Source organism: Anabrus simplex, chromosome 2 (genome assembly GCF_040414725.1).
Source record: "Anabrus simplex isolate iqAnaSimp1 chromosome 2, ASM4041472v1, whole genome shotgun sequence".
Taxonomy (NCBI): domain Eukaryota; kingdom Metazoa; phylum Arthropoda; class Insecta; order Orthoptera; family Tettigoniidae; genus Anabrus; species Anabrus simplex.
Genome location: NC_090266.1, coordinates 208,328,921 through 208,346,731, shown reverse-complemented (window position 1 = coordinate 208,346,731; position 17,811 = coordinate 208,328,921). Strand labels below are relative to the sequence as shown.

The window sequence follows — 17,811 nt, the reverse complement described above, 5'->3', positions numbered from 1 at the left end:
ACAGGTAAATTAAAGGTCAAATATAAAAATTTGTTCTGGAAAAACAGAGGGTTTAAAAAAATGTGCAAAGTCGCTGAAGTGTTGGAGGGTGCTCTTGTTGGGGAAATTAATAGTGTTAATGTTGGGTTAACTATGCACGTCTGACTTCCTGTGATGTAGTAGGATCGTTTTCACTATATAAGGCATTCTTTCAAGATAGTAGGTATGCACTTTTGATGGAGAATTTGGAGATGACCTTTGTTGTTCACTGCAGTTGCTGAGACTACTTCTAGCAACTAATATTTCAGCGTGCGATTGGTGAGTACGAACTGGTACGAACTTTTCAAAGATGATAGGCTGTTATTGCCATATTTAAACAAAACATTACCTTTTTTTTGGTAAATACCATATCTACTCTGACACATTAAAAATCAACATACCATACTGTACTTTTCCATACAGAGACATCCATTTGCCTTAAGAGGCACATTTGGTAACACCATATGTTAATACAATACTTATTTACCTCTTAAATGCAAGTGGTTATGTGATATTTAAAGCAAAATATTGTAAACTTTTCATTTTTATAAAATATTTTAAGGATCTTTAGCATAGAAAAAAACCCAAATATTTTTCTTATTTTCAGCACATAAAAATCCTCTCCCTACTTCTTTTTTGCTAGCTGCTTTACGTCGCACCGTCACAGATAGGTCTTATGGCGACGATGGGACAGGAAAGGGCTAGGAGTGGGAAGGAAGCGGCCATGGCCTTAATTAAGGTATAGCCCCAGCATTTGCCTGGTGTGAAAATGGGAAACCACGGAAAACCATCTTGAGGGCTGCCGATAGTGGGATTCGAACCTACTATCTTCCGGATGCAAGCTCACAGCCACGCGTCTCCCTACTTCTAAGGTATATGTTGGTACCACAGAATACTGGTGCTATAGACGAGTTCTCGCTGTGACAAAATTCTGCTGTATTTAATGCTACTACACAAAATCACAAATAAAGTAAAATGAACACAGTTCTCTTACAGGCATGCCTTAAAAACAATGTCTTAACAATGAAACCTGGACTGTTAGCTTGAACAGATTCATATATTCACTACCTCTCACTATTTATGGGATCCAGATGACTCCAGTAAGGCAATGTGTGATATAAGATGGGCATGTCCTGGGACCATATGTGTCTAGTGTCAAGAGTTGTGCCACATGATTTGAACCTGTATAGTATCAAATGAAAATTTATTGTATTTACCATGGATATAAAATGAATAATGATTTTCAGTGTATTTGATTGCCTGATAGACCCAAAGCAAAGATAAAAAAGAGAAGAAAGGGGGCATATCTGGCAAAACTCACTCCAGGAAAATCATTATTTGGTTATTTATGATATGTTCTAATCTTTGTATTTCTTTTCTAAAGGGAAGTCCAATTTTATGGATGCAGTCAGTTTTGTTATGGGCGAGAAAACGTCAAGTCTCCGTGTGAAGAGACTTAGTGATCTAATCCATGGAGCTTCCATTGGTAAACCTGTATCTCGAAGGTATGTTATTTTTTATGCTAGTAAACTTTAGTTTAGAACTTCTATATCCATCCACTTTTGGGATTAGCATTAATGTGTCACACTTTCATAGTTGTGATTTCTCTACTGGTTATTGGCATCTTATTGAAGTGCTTCTTGCCATGGCAATATGCCATCAGCAACTCATTTATGTAGAAGGAACTCTTAAAGTTTTGTTTTGATTTTGTTGTTTCTTTAATACATCAAAATGTGGTTTGCATCACCTGAGTAAGTCTTATAGCAGTCTCTGTTGAATAATTATGTTAATGTCAATAAAGTAGTCTCTTGAAGTGGTACTGTAAACAAACCTATCTTAGTTATTGTGACATTAAACATCTAGCAGTTATGGTAAGTCCGGTACTCGAGACTTTAATTTCTAGTATAGGGAGTTCGAGAACCCTGAGAACAGAGGGTTGAACAGGGTGAAGGAGGAAACCTGGGCAGCCGATACGACAGATTCGAAACTCCATATGGGAGACGGATCATCACCGGCCTCAGCAAACCATGATACGTCACCTGTAGTTCATTTTGTGAGGTTGTCAGATCACACACCTCCCAAGTTCCATGCTCGAGGGCAAATAACGCCCAAATGGTTCATTAGGGAGATAACCAATTATATACAAGAGCATAGGGTACCTGCTGAAAGACAACTATGAACGGTGGATAAATTCTTGGACGGAGTTTCTTTACACCTTCGATGACTTCATGGGATTCCGCCAAGCATTTTTACAGAAGTATTGGAGTATGGAATTGCAGCAGAACCTCAGATTAGAGTTGTACTCGAGATGATACTCTCCTTCTGCGCCAACAAAGTATTCAGACTACTTCACTGCCCAATTTCATAAGATGCGCGAATTGGATAATCCGGTCTGTGAGACCGAGCTCAAAAGTGCGAAGCAGTTGCTGTTCAAAATTCAGGGAATGCTAATTGCTTCCAATGTACGCACGACAGTACAGCCAGAAAGTCTGTTAAGGCAACTTGACCAGACGACCCAGCATGGGAATGTTAGGCACCAAAGATCCTCAGAGCTGCAGGTCAATAACGTAGAAATGGAGACAAGCCCGAGAACAGAGTCCACTAGAGACCAGAGCACGAACACCAGTCGTGAACTAACGGGTACTAGTCGGGACTTCAAGAGAACGTATGAGCTGATTTGGCAGCACAGACTGTGGAACCACAGAGGTGCATTTCCGGAGAAAGGAAGACCGCAGTACCGGGGAAACTTCCAATGAGATAGGGGATACCGAGGATATAAGGGAAGGAGGAATGACAGTCGGCCTTACCCGTACCCAGGATGGAACCCAGCCCAGCAAAGAGTTTGTTAGAATGCCAATAACGAGTTAGAAGAACGACATCAGGGGAGCGGGTGGTATATAGAGGAGCTCAATAAGCGGTAATGGAAGGATGCTATCCAGAATAGAAATCCAGATGAGCAAGTTTCCGGAGCTGAGAGCTTACAGCTACAGCACACCAGGTCGGATCACCAACTGAATCCGAATGCGAACCAATTTGAACCTTATTATTCCAGTTTCAATTATCAAAATTTGAGGGATAGGTCCAGACAAAAATGTAATTCGTAAGCAACAAACTCTATTGGAAGTCTAGATTGGTCAGTCGACTTTTCCACATTCATTCGTTGTGATGGCTAAGATTAACTACAGTCTTATCATTAGGGCTGATTTCATGATGGAGTACCACGTGTTGATTGACAAGGGAGACAATACAATCAAGTTCAAGTGTGAAGAAATTATAGAGTGCGCATCTATGGACACTCAGGAGGTGACAAAGGATAACGAAGAAACTGCGGAACACAGAGGTTCAAACTTGGGACAACGAACTAGTACATGCAGCTGGCATTGGCATAGAAGAGATTGTCGGAACTATGGGATAAGATGACGGGGATTGTGAGAAGAATATTGAGGGAAAATTAATGAAGCAAACATTGATCCTGAGGGAAAGGCGAAATTAGCTGATATTTTGAGAAAACATTGGGACACATTTGGTATGAAACTGGGGAAGATCCAAAAATTTTGAATATGATCTAAATGTTAACGACTGGCCCCTTTATAAGAGAAAGGTATACCCGGTCGTGGAAAAATTCTATCTGCAGGTCAGGGATGCTGTTAGGGACATGGAGAAGGAAGGTCTTATATCTTAGTCCCCTACTCCATTCTTGAACCAGCTAGCTGTGGTCAGAAAACCCGATGGTTCCGTACATATTTGTCTTGACGCACAGGCCATAAATGACAGACTGGTACGAGAATATGAGCAAGCGCCAGCCATTAAAGAAATTTTAAAGAGATTCAGGGAAATGAGGTACTTCTCAATGTTTGATCTGACTTCATCCTTTCATCACATAGTATTAGAAGAGAAATCAAAATTGTTAACTGGATTTTTGTTTCACCAGCAAACATACGTTTTTAACAGGCTTCTATTTAGTATTAAGAACGCTGGATCAGCCCTTATCCGCGCTCTTGACCAAAACCTTAGCCCTAAAGTCAAAAACACAACTATTCGGTATGTGGATGATATTTTAATAGCCACAAAGACTCTAGAGGAGCATTTAGAAATCATCGATGAGGTCCTCACAGATTTGGAGAAAAACAACTTTAAAGTAAATTTACCCAAATCCCATCTGTGTCAAGATAAAGTTCTGTTTTTGGGTCACTTAGTTGACGGAGAAGGTGTGCGGCCTAATCCCTTGAAGATAGAAGCGATCAGTTTATTTCCAAAACCTACCAAAATTAAACATATCAGGCAGTTTATCGGGATGTGTCAGTTCTTCGCGGATCATTGCCCGGAGTATACATCGGTCGTGGCACCATTCCAAGACCTCCTCAGAAAGAACAACTGTTGGAAATGGGATTCGGCATGCAAAGAGGCTTTCACTCAGACTAAGCAAAGGTTGTTGCAGAGTGTAAAACTAGGATATCCAGACTGGTACCAGAATATGAGCAAGCGCCAGCCATTAAAGAAATTGATCAAAATCAAAATTTATTATTCAGATGGACGGTTCCACCATAGGGATTGGGGCTGTCCTACTACAAGAAGAACCAGAAAATTCTAGCAAGAAAACATACATTGCGTTCATGAGCCAGAAATTGCGGAAACATGAGACAAAAACACCATCGCTAAGTTGGAGATGTTGGCCATTGTCATTGCCTTGCAATATTGGAGAAAGATAATCTATAGTTTCCCGATTATCATTCGTACAGACCACAAGGCATTAACGTTCATAATGAAGACAAATATGTCAAGTGAAAGGGTCAGCCGCTGGGCTTCTGTTTGTCCAACAGTTTGATCTTACTGTGGAATTGCCCAGGGAAATTGAATATCTTGGCAGATACATTAAGTCGAACCCCAACCCAGATGATTTCGCGATACATCGCTTGGAACTGATTGATGAGGATCGTGAGGTTCTAGAGAAGCTGAGGGAAATCGGAACGCTGCAGTAAAGAGACGACTTCAACAACTTAATGATTGATTTCTTTACCCTGAAACTGCAACCTGGCAGTCCTGAGTTCATTAGAACAGGGAAGATGGCTCCAAATTGCCATTACTTCAATGGGATCCTGCACAGGTTTGTGGATGAGAACCATACGAAGCTAAGGATAGTCATGCCTTCGTAGATCCAAAAGGCACTAGTAAATCACGTTCACTGAGTCGTAGGCCACAGTGGAATAGGGAAGGTGTTATCTATGATCTAGGAAACTTTCATATGGAATAAGATGAAAAAAAAAGTCAGAGATGTATTGCGAACATGTGACTTGTCAGCGAATTAAGCCAAATCCATTCTTGCTTAACCCTCTTGGAGCCAAGAGCCGATCTAGTCGGCCGCTCTCCATCAGCTGGAAGAGGCCAGAGCTCCGCCTCCACTCTACTACTGTAAAGTGCCAGGCCATTTTCAGTGGAAATACATGTATTTTAAAATTCGCGTATATCTACTGGTGTATAGCAAATACCGGCATGAAATTTTCTACATATCAACTACGCAGAATAAGAAACTGGTTTGGAGTGATATAAAGAGTCAAAAACGTTTTATTGTTGATTTATAGTTGTCGAAAACGTTTATTTTTAGGAAGAGAAAAATATGTTCGCACTTTCTCTCTCAATATCTACTTGAAAAAATAATTTACAATACAAAAGAATATACGTAATTATGTATAATGTATTTCTAAATACAATTCTCTAGAATAACTAATTTGAACGAGAAAAATAAAAACGTAAAAAATAAAAATTCAAACCTATGTCACTAATAAAAACAAGACAGTTTTACTCACCGATAAAATTTGCGTGTATGTATCGATGTTTGGCAAATACTGACAACAAATTTTCTATGCGTGGACAACACAGTATTAAAATAATTCTGAATTATTAAATAAGTAAAAAATAGTAGTTGATATTATAGTTTTTTGTTTTCAGAAAAAGTAGTTTCTCGTTTTCGGTTGTAGTATATATTAGAAAAATAATTTTACAATACAACAGAATTTACGAAATTAAGAAATGTATGGCACTAAAGCCGTGATTTGCTTTGAACTACTAAGCGACCGCTGCTCAGTTTGGTACCTGCACTTTACGAGGTGAATCATGGTCAGTGAGACAGATCCTCTCAGTAATTATTCTTGGTTTTCCAGACCTGGGTCCCCTACCCTCAGATATCTCCTCAATTGCAATCACTTAGGGTCACTTAGATTGAGTGAACCTCGAACCAACCCTCAGGACCAGGCGAAAATTCTTGACCTGGGCGGGAATCGAACCCATTACCTCCGGGTGAGAGGCAGGCACGCTACACTTCGCCCGCGGAGTCCAGCATTTAGGTAATGATAGAGGACTATATGTGACCATAAGGTTTAGCAGAGAGTAAGTGAAAAGTAAATAGAAGTGTGATATGGGCGGAGAATCAGACGGTAGGGCATGTTTAGGTCCAAGAACTTTCTTGAAGGAGACAGGAGGTTGAGGAATGTTGTCGGGTTCATTGGGACAAATTTCCACAAAATGTTCTCCAGAGACATCATCATCATATTCGTTATCACTTGTTTCATCTACCACCATATTCAGAGCAGCTTTAGTGCTGTTAGACACAATTAAATGTCTCTCCTTTAGCTGCGGTGATTCCGCGGACGTGTCCGGTATAATTTCGTCGCTACTCTCTGAACTAAATTCCCTATCGCTATCCGATAAATCATCAGCGTTAACTTCGCACTGTTCTAAATACTGCATTAATTTATTGTCATCAATACCTACTGAAAAATTATCACGTGAATAACATGCCATTTTCCTGTCACAAAACCACTCATTGCAAGGAGCAATCTCTTACTGACCAGTTAGCGGTATTTGTAAACACAGGAAACGACTCTTGTGGAAGGTATAACACCCTCTTAGAACTGTCAAAGCAAGGCCAGGCACACAATGACGTGTAGCCCCTTTACTACAGGTTGTAACAAAAGTATGCACTTCACTATAGGTTGCCTCAAAATTACGTATATCACAGAATTTTAAGCCGGCCGATGTAATCTTCTCTGGCAACTTCCGACTGGATTGTTAACGGCCGACCAGATCGGCTCTGGCAATTTAAAGGGTGGATGCTCGCACTACCGCCTGGCACCAAGAGAGTTAAACAATCACCGCGTCCATTGTTACCTACTGAGCCAAGGGAGATGTTCGCAATGTACCTGCATGATCCCTTGCCAAAGGCCTGCAGGGGAAACAAATTCATTTTAGTAAGCTTGGACATGTTTTCCAAATTCGTGGCTCTATATCCCATGCAGAAAGCAAACTCTAAACTTGTATTGATGGGAATAATATCTCACATAATCCCAACCATGGTAAAGCTGAAATTCATTCTGACTGACCGTGGAAGTCAATTCACGTCCCAGGTATTTGCAGACGACTTACGCCGGCTAGACATCAAACATGTGCTGAGCTAAATACGGCATCCTGAATCCAACCCGTCGGAGAGAATCATGAGGGAGATCGCCAAGTTCTGTAGGATTAACTGCTCAGAAGCGCATTGGCGATGGATTGATGTGGTACCTATAATCACAGAATGTATCAATACCACCATGCACGAGGCGACGGGGCAGATACCTGAAGTGGTTCACCATAACAAATATCCAGCCAGACCATGGCACGAAGTCGTCGCTTGCCTGACGGATCCACAAGAATCACAAGAGATTTGTGTGACTATGACGTGAAAAGACCTACAAGCGCAAGCTGATAGAAGGTTGAGGAGGCTGAGGAACAAGCGGTTTCATCGCCCGTTGAGGATAGGCAAGCTTGTATTAGTGAAGAATCCGACGGCATCAAGTCCAGAGCAAAAGGTGTACCACAAATTTTCTCGACTATATGTGGGACACTTCAAAATTATTCACACCTACGAGAATAATTACTACAAAGTCCAAAGCCTGGATGGCATCACGGAAAGTGTGTACAACGCTGCCAACCTGAAATTGTACCATATGCCAGCCGAGGATATGGAAGAGAATGATGAAGACAAGGCAGAAGAAGAGGCGGAACGAGATAAAGAAGCCATGGAAATAGACATCCAAATGATCTGGCCTGCACTGATAGCAAGACCATGCGTTGAATGTGGAAACCCAGACAGCAATGTAGAATTCATAGAAATGATTCTTCAGTTAGAACAAGAGAACAAGGCACTTCAAAGAGAGAATCATCAATGATGGAACAAGATTGTTCAAGCCAAAGAACTTATAAAATTTAGAGGGATGTCAGAAAACAATTGATGATGCTATAGTGATTCAAAAGTTATTAAAAATTTCACGTGTGCACAAAATTTTTAAACACAACATGGGGAATAAATGCACTCTGGTGGTGGTGTCAGCTGCATCATTCCATTGTAATTATTTATTAAGGAATATATTTCATATTTGCTAAGCAATAATATCTTACAATATATATTGCAAGTACTGGCCATTTCGGAAGGTATTGTGAAATCTACCACAGACTGTTGTCTCCACTAGAGGTTATGACATACAATGGCCAGCAGAATTAGTTTTCTCAGAAATTATTGCCAAGTTGGAAAGAGAAAGGGATGGTTATTTCCGAGTCAACAGAAAGTCCCCAAACCCGCGGGCGAACTGATAGTTAGAACAACGAAATGCTCCTTTAGCATTTGCAAGGAAACAGTTCCAGGTTCTTGTTCTTGTAGAATAGTAAACCCTTGGTGACCGCTTAAAATATCTGTCCCCATTCCTAGGATGGAGTCTCCATTTTTCCCTTTGATCTGATTTAATGTATTTTTGTTTGTTTTTATGATGAGCCTTAAAGTTAATAATTAGAGTGCCCTGTTCAACCCTGTAGTACTGATTAGATGACGCCTAGATATTTAATTGGAGATTCCGTATCTTCATAGATTTTTAAAATTGTTTATTAGTTGCGATAGATTCGAACTGTAACACCCCCTGAGATAAATGCTGGTTGGGACTCAGGCTTTGAGTGGGTACAATAGACAACCTTTCTTCACAGTCATTTGGTAAAATTAGCTGCTTTTTAAGCTGCTGTTGTCTTCAGCGATTTAAATAAAGGCAGGATTGTCATTCTTGTAAAGTTTGGATTTGGACCTGGATTCTTTACACAGAAGACAGTACGGAAATTCAGCAACATGCTTGTCATGAAAGCGATATGCTACTATTCTGAGCACGGCACAGTAACAACAAAGAGGAGAGGCAACAAGAGATTTGCAGAGGATCATGAGGGAGAGAAAGAATATGGTGAAAGTAACTCTATTTCTTTTCCTTGTTTTTCTCAGTTTCACAATATTCAGAACATATGTGCATTTTTTTTTCTATCAAAATTATTTATAGGACTGTAATAAAATTTGACATCCTATTTCTACATTAGGTATTGTAAATTTTGACTGGAAACATTTCTTGATATGTCTATTATTTTGGTAGGTGGGGTCTCACCAATTGGTATGAAGAAAAATTAAATTATTTAAAAGCTGTTAACCTCCATCTAATAAACACCTCAAAATATCATTTGAAAAGGCAGTAATTATGTCACAAGAACCAGCATCATTAAAAAAAATAAGCATAAATGGTAATAAAATTTTATAACTGAAGTACAATGAGCCACTGTTATGAGGCTTTTGTTGCAATTTTCACGCAGTCAACAATTCTGGCTGTAATGCTCAATGAATGGCATCACATATAATGGAAACAAATCCACTGATTGTATTGTGAGCAATCCTAAATCTGTAAGATGCAGACATGTACGAGTCACCAGTGGCCAGAAACCTGTAGGCCTAAATAAATATATTTCCACTGTTAATTGTAGTACCTTCAAATTATGAATTCAAACTGATGTACATAAATGCATCAATTGTTTTCAGTCCTTTGTTTTAATCAATAATTTATTAGTAACCTGTAGAATGCAACGAAATGTACCTGCCACTAATCTTTTAATTTATATATTTTGCCATGGACAGTTGTTTTGGAGATGAACGTCACTTCTAACTTTAAACCTTGAAAAATTGTTGAGACACAATATAATTATTGAATTAATGTCGTAATGGTCCACCTTTCAATATTATAATATGCAGTATTCTAAATTACATTAACTAGGGACTAGTTTTGGCCAGGGCTGGCCATCTTCACGCTTAATGTAAAACATCTAACAACTAAACAATTATACATACACACAATTGAAACAAATATATACAAATTGACATTAAAAACTGGGATGAAATTATTTGTAAATTTGAAAATAACTAGGTTCTAAATTCTTGCATCTTGAGTATGCTCATCATCGAGACTCTTTCATGTATTAATATTCACAGAACTGTTAGTTTTAACACTGCTAATCATTACTAATTAAATTGTAAACGGGAACTGGTAAATGTTGATCCCATAGTCAATCACCAAATCAAATCTACTTGAGTGGTGTTAGCCATATGCAAGTCATTGGACGCCGCTGTAAATAACCACCAGCTGACGCAGAACTGCTAGATGGTGTTTCAACATCAATCAACGTAATAAAATGAGATGCTCTCTACTATGTGTAAGCGGTCCTTGAGTTGACATCGTAGAGTTGAGTCTCCTTTCTACTCTGCTCTACTCTACTCTTCTCTGCCTACAACTATCCTCATGTAAACAATCTTTTATACCAATGATGAATAGTGTAGAGTTGAAGTAAGACATGCGTTGAACTAATATGACTCTATTGTCAAAGTTAGTCATGCCATTTCTTTTTAACATCACTTTTATAACCATTCACTGTAGGGAGCATATAAGAACACTGTACGTTAGGCAGCCGGTTGGAACCCTCGAGGATGTCTAATTATACATGTTCTGTGATGTGGCCGCCAGTTTGATAACTATTTATCTGTATTAATGACATTGCTATTAATGACTAGGAAGCAATTTTACGAGATTAGATCATGAGGCCATACCGAGTGAAAGTTCCTTATTCACAAAACTTTTTGTGGTAAATTTCACAAATAAATGTTAAATTCTCTCTTTCTTTACACAGTGCTTCAGTAACAGCTGTATTCCTTTTGGATGATGGTAGTGAGAAGCGATTCACTCGGACAGTTCAAGGCACGTCATCAGAACACCGTATTAATGGAGAGGTATGAAGTAAAAAAATTTGAAAAATACAATATCGTTTAATTCATTTGGAACAATTGTTGTCTTTTTATGTTCTAATTTCTATTCTCCTGTGGTGTGTAACGAACCTCATGAGACTGTCTGTTGAGCAAGTGTTTGCTCATGTACAACTATTGCTGTCTGTAATCGTCAAGTTTTATGTAGAATATATGCTGAATATTCTTCAAATATTTTTGTGATAGCATTTTGATTCACTTGAATTGTTCCTGTATTCTGTAGTTCCTGACACTGAAGCAAAGGAGCATAGTACAAAGTGGTTTGCTAGAGGACGTGGTTGTGAATTAAAGTGTATAAAATGTGGAGTGAAGTGAAATTTTACCCATTTTTGATGTGCAGAAACCTGAAAGGTTTACAGTGTTTTTCTTATTATCCTAGTTGCTCCAGTTCAGAAATTGGTATGATAATTTTCTTATTACAACTAAGTAACTTTTAAATATGCTCACATGTGCTATGTCAAAGTGCGGTCAGTATCCAGTAATCAGGAGATAGTGGGTTCGAACCCCACTGTCGGCAGCCCTGAAGATGGTTTTCCATGGTTTCCCATTTTCACACGAGTCAAATGCTGGGGCTGTACCTTAATTAAGGCCACGGCCGCTTCCTTCCCATTCCTAGGCCTTTCCAATCCCACCGTCGCTATAAGACATATCTGTGTCGGAGCGACGTAAAACAACTAGCTCAAAAGAAAGGTATAAAAATGCATTTGGGAGGATATTTGAGACATAAGACAAAGAAAGCTAAATTTACTCGAGTCATTTAACTTTTATGTATGTTAATGTCATCATTACATTTTCTCACTGTTACTGTTTTACCTTAACGTTTGACCTCCAAGCAAGTAGGCCATACGGTTAGAAGAGCACAGCTGTATTCAGGAGATAGTGGGTTTGAACGCAGTTGTCGGCTTTCCATGTTTTCTCATTTTCACACCAGGCAATCCTCAACCCTTCAACCATCTCTGATGTTCTTGCTACTGTGGAGAGGCTTACATGTCACCGAGTGAGTTGGCTATATGGTGTGGATCATGTAACTGTTCCCTATTTAATGCCACGGCCGCTTCCTTCCCACTCCTAGCCTTTTCCTATACCGTTGTCACCATAAGACCTGTCTGTATCGGTGCGACGTAAAGTAGCTTGTAAAAAAATTACTTGTGAACTGCATATGTATTTTTAACTTATAGTATATCCAGTTTTACAGTCTACTATCGTTGTCATGCTAGCAAGGTATTTTCGGAGCCAGTGTGAGAAGAAAATGGCTCATGAAAGACAAACAAGTATGGGTCTCAAGCCTGTAACTTAGATGTAGAGTTGGGAGTCGCAGACACTGTTTCTACTGTTCCCATGAAAAGTCATATATTTAACTAAAAGTGGTCAAGAATAGGTCGTGCAAATTTGATTCCTCAGAATTCTGTTAGGATCCTGGTCTGAAGTAAAAGTAGCAGGAAACAAAGACTGGAATAAATGATATACCAGGTGGTCCACCAGCCCCTTGCAATCCAGTTTTATGCATCCCTTCACATTTACTACAATTCTGAAAGACATGGGTTCCTCTTCCTAAACCGGGGTAATATAACGAGATGTGTGTTTATGGGCTAGAAGACAGCAGGAATTGTGAGCACCAATATTAATTCATTATGTGTACCTTCGAATGAACCCGTAAAATGAGTGCAGATACGCAGAACACGTACTTTAAAACAGGAGGTGGATGCACAGACCAGGAGCATGGTACTGTATGGGCTGGGAAGTGGGTGCGGTAGGTCAAGTATTGCAGTAGCTCACGTAGCTAGCGCGCGGTAGGATGTGTGATAGTTGACAGTGCTCGAGGGTTAGAAGGTTTAAGTCCCATGCAAGTTTTTTTTTTTTTTAAGCCAGTTGCCTGGGATCTGGCAAGGTTGTATACTTAATACCAGTATTTTTCACAGACTGATTTGTTTATTTGCCCTGAAAAGGGCCGTTGGTATGGAGCTGGGTTGATAGAGGCTAGGAAACGTGACAGGATTTCAGTTATCCACGTCGTTTAACGCAGCACCTGCTTGAATTGACCACCTCCATGGTTGATACAGAGCTGCGCGCGATGTTGTAAGTACTGTCTGGCCCGTTGCAACATCTCTGGCAAAACGGATCGGCATGCCTCGGTGATGAGCTGTCTAAGGTGACAAGGACTGGCCGGCTCCTGTGCATACACCAGTTATTTTACATGCCCCCCACAGAAAAAATCCAGTGGTATAAGATCGGGCGATCTGGCAGGCCAGGGGACACGTCCTCCTCCCCTTCCTATCCATTTATCAGGTTACATCGCATGGGGATGGTTCCGGACGAACACCGCTGCATGCGGTGGAGCTCCGTCATGTTGAAACCACATCCTGCAGCGGTCAAGGAGTGGCACGTGTTCCAAAAATGGTGGTAGTTCATCTTGGAAAAACCACAGATAGTGTTGGCTGGTCAGTTGGCCCTCAGAGAAATGGGGATCGATGAGGTGATCACCCATGATTCCACACCATACATTCACGCCCCACTGTACTTAAAAAACTGTCTCTCGCACCCAATGGAGATTATCCACACTCCAGTAATGGATATTTGGCGATTAACGGCCCCATTGTTGTGGAATCATGCTTCATCTGTAAATAAGAGAGTTGCTAGAAAAGCAGGATCAGTGTCCACATGCTGTAGGATCCATTGACAGAAGGCCACCCGGGCATCGAAATCATGACCATGGAGCTCCTGGTGTAAGTGCAGATGGTAAGGGTGAAACCGGTGGGTATGCAATATCTGCATAACAGACTCTTGGCTGATGTTCGTTTCCTGTGCAATGGCCCGTGTGCTAGTATGAGGGTTACGCCAGATAGCATCAAACACGACCTCTTCATTGTCAGCAGACGTCACAGGATGATCTCAAACAGGCTGTGTCCTTCCCAGGGATGCAGTATCCCGCAGGTGTTTTTCCACACTCCGAAATGTCATGCCCGTTGGTTGTCGTCTATCCGGATAGTGTTCTTGGTACAGGCATTGTGCCTGGTATGCATTCTGTCTAGCTTCTCCATACATAAGTAACATATCCACATACTCATCGCTGGAATACATCTTGAGACAGGAATAAACTTTGTGTTGTGAATTGCTTTGAAGGAGGGGAGTTCATGCAGCTATAGTACATACTAACCTGCCATCGCATGCTGTTACCGTTCCAATGGGGCATACTTTGCCCTACCTGTGGTCTACGAAGCTTAGAACATATACGATGTAGCTAACTGGTCACGGACCACTATCTCCTCATCCTCGTCCAACCCATCACCATGCCCAATGCAACGATACATACGGTCCTTTACAGGTCAAATAAACAAATCAGTCCTTGGAAACTATCAAGTATGCAACCTTACCACATCCCATGCAACTGGCTGTTAAAAAGAAATTCTTATGTGGGATTCAAACTTCCTACCTTGAGCACTGTCCACAATCACATATCTCCCCGCCCGCTTGCCATGTGAGCTCTGCGACACTTGACCTACGGCGCCCACTTCCCAGCCTATACAGTACCGTGCTCCCGGTCTGTACGTCCATCTCCTGTTTTAAAGTACGTATTCTGCGTATCTGTACTGGTTTAATGAGTTCTTTCGAGGTACCCATAATGAATTAATAGTGGTGCTCATGATAATCCGTAAACACACATCTCGTTATATTACCCCGGTTTAGGGAGAGGAACTCATGTCTTTTAGATTTGTAGTAAATGTTAAGGGATGCATAAAACTGGATCGCAAGGGGCTGGTGGACCACCTGGTATACTGTATCTAATATCCCTTCAACCATCTCTGATATACTTGCTTCTGTGGGGGAGGCTTACGTGTCACTGAGTGAGTTGGCTATGTGGTTTGGATCATGTAATGTTAGCTTGCATTTGGGAGATACACTCATGTTCATAAACACCAGAACACCATTAAAGACTGGAGATAGGAAGTTCATATTCACTGAGCATGTGCATTAGTATGTTCTGAAGAAATGATTAGCATTTGAACCACGTCGGCCTTCAGGTTCAAGGTCCACATAAATATCTCGTTGCACCATCACCTACTGGTAAAATGTGCTTGCGGCTTTCGTTGTCGCTATAAACCGAAAGTAATGGATCAGTGTGACTCGAGCAGACGTTCAAGATGCCTCGCAGATGTATGTGAGAACCGTACCGTCAAATGAGTGAGTTTGAAAGAGGGCGCATTATTGGCATGAGAGAACATGATGCATCCATCCAGGAAATTGCTGCTCGTGTGGGACGAAGTGTGTCGGCAGTGCAACAGGTGTGTACAGAATGGTTCACAGAAGTCCTTAGAACATGACGAGGTGGGTCTGGTCGCACTACCCAGACCACCCCGCGAGGAGATCGACACCTCATCTGAATGGCATTGCAGGACAGATCTGCGTCGTCCTTGGCTCTGGCGCAACAGTGGAACAGTGTAACATCGTACACAATCAGGAGGGACAGTCCGTCGCTGTTTATTACGGTGTGGGTTACCGGCACATCGTCAACTTCTCCGCCTACCTTTGACTAATGTGCAACACCGAGCTCGATAGCTGCAGTCGCTTAAGTGTGGCCAGTATCCAGTATTCGAGAGATAGTGGGTTCGAACCCCACTGTCGGCAGCCCTGAAGATGGTTTTCTGTGGTTTCCCATATTCACACCAGGCAAATGCTGGGGCTGTACCTTAATTAAGGCCATGGCCGCTTCCTTCCCACTCCTAGCCCTTTCCTGTCCCATTGTCACCATAAGACCTATCTGTGTCCGTGCGACGTAAAGCAACTTGCAAAAAAAAAAAAAAAAAGAAAAGAAAGAAAAAGACTAATGTGCATAAACATGCTAGACTGCAATGGTGTATGGAACAATGTCACTGGGGACAGGAATGGCAGCGGATAGTGTTTCCAGACAAATCCATATTCTGTTTGTTTGAAAACTATGGCGACATTTTGGTTCGACGCAGGCGGGGGAGAGGCATCACATTGACTGCATTCGCACACGATATTACAGCACCAACTCAAGGCATCATGGTGTGGGGTGCTATTGGGTACAAACCACAAATCACAGTTGGTGCGTGTCCTGGGCACTGTGACCAGTTTGACCTATGTGAATGACATCCTGCGACCTGTAGCCATAATCTTTCTGCACGACACCCCAGATGCAATATTTCAGCAGGACAATTTGCGACCACATGTTGCTGCATGAACACATGCCTTCTTGTTGTCAAAAGATGTCAGACTGTTGCATTGGCTCGCCCGATCACCGGACTTGTCGCCAGTCGAAAATCTGTGGGATATCATGAAATGACGGGTGCGGCGCTGTGACCCAATGCCAATCACCAAAGATGAACTGTGGAACCAGGTGAGTGCAGCATGGATGGCTCTACCCCAGGGTGCCATTCGTGCCCTATACGCATCGATGCCATCGTGCATGGAACAAGTTATCAGTGCCCATAGAGGACCCAGTGCCTACTAGGCAACAGGACACACGTTGAACCTAGGTGACTGAAATGCTGATTGTTTCTGCAGAACATACTAATTAACATGTCCTGTGAATATGAACTTCCACGAACCTGCTACGCTGGCGTAGCAGGGGGACAGGTGATACTCCCACATGGCGCGTCCCAGGTGGCGGATAGGGGGGTCCTAACCGGCTTGCCGGCGGACTTGAGGGAAATAAAATACCTCTCGCGGACCAAGCACATTACCCCCTATGGGTGGGGGACTCAGATGAAGAATACACCTGCGCTGTCCCCTGCCTGTCGTAAGAGGTGACTAAAAGGAGCGACCAAGGGATGATTGTCTTGGAACCATGAAACTACTTGTGATTAGTACCACCACGCGGAGAGCATCATGGGTCGCTTTTACTTGCGCGTAGTACCGCTATATTAGGTACCAAATAGGTTTGTGATTAGTAGCACACAGGAGCACCGTGCGGTCGGCTTTTGCAGTACCTGTGATTAGTACCACCATATGAGCAGGACCATGGGATGATAGCTACCATAGTTCTGCCTTGCCTGTGATTAGTACCCACTATATGAGTAACACCACGGGATAGGGGAAGGTCCCTGTGGTTAGTACTCTTATGTGATGAACACCATAGGTTTGCATTGCCTGTAAAAGGCGCCGCAAAGTGAAAAAAACATAGGTCTCTATTATATGTCGAATTTCATAACCTCTGAGTGGTACAGTAATGTGTGGAATACCGCAAGTCTCTGCTACTTTTGATTAGTACCGCAACAGGACAAATACCATGGTTCTACTTTCCTAGCGATCAGTACCGTTATGAGGGGCCGATAACTTGGATTTTGGACCCCCTTTAGACTGCATGCATCATCGTTTCAGTGTTATGCTGTAGCAGCAGTCCTTTGGTCAGTAATCCTGTTCTTTTACGTCAGTTTGTGTGAATGTAAAGCATTGCGGGTCGCATCCACGGATAGTTTTAAATTCATGTCCATCCCTTCATTCTTTGTTCTCACACTTTGAATTCTGGTCAGTGGAGAATTTTAGACTTTTAATTTGTCATTCCATTTCGTACCATTAGGGGCCGATGACCTCGATGTTAGGCCCCTTTAAACAATCATCATCATCATCATCATCGAATATGAACTTCCTATCTCTAGTCTTTCAGTGTTCTTTTTTTTTTTTTATGA

At 41.5% G+C, this 17,811-nt stretch overlaps 1 protein-coding gene across 4 annotated transcripts in view; it reads left to right on the top strand.

Moving 5' to 3' along the window:
- LOC136864009 (structural maintenance of chromosomes protein 1A) overlaps positions 1–17,811 on the top strand; it is a 679,773-nt gene that overhangs the window by 23,239 nt on the left and 638,723 nt on the right. For all 4 annotated transcript variants that reach the window (XR_010859243.2, XR_010859244.2, XR_010859242.2 and 1 more), the window contains exons 2-3: positions 1,403–1,523; positions 11,032–11,131. Coding sequence is in view for 1 of the 4 variants with exons in the window: in XM_067140505.2 (XP_066996606.2) it covers positions 1,403–1,523; positions 11,032–11,131 (221 nt within the window). In the remaining 3 variants the exon portion in view is untranslated. The remainder of the gene's footprint in view (positions 1–1,402; positions 1,524–11,031; positions 11,132–17,811) is intronic.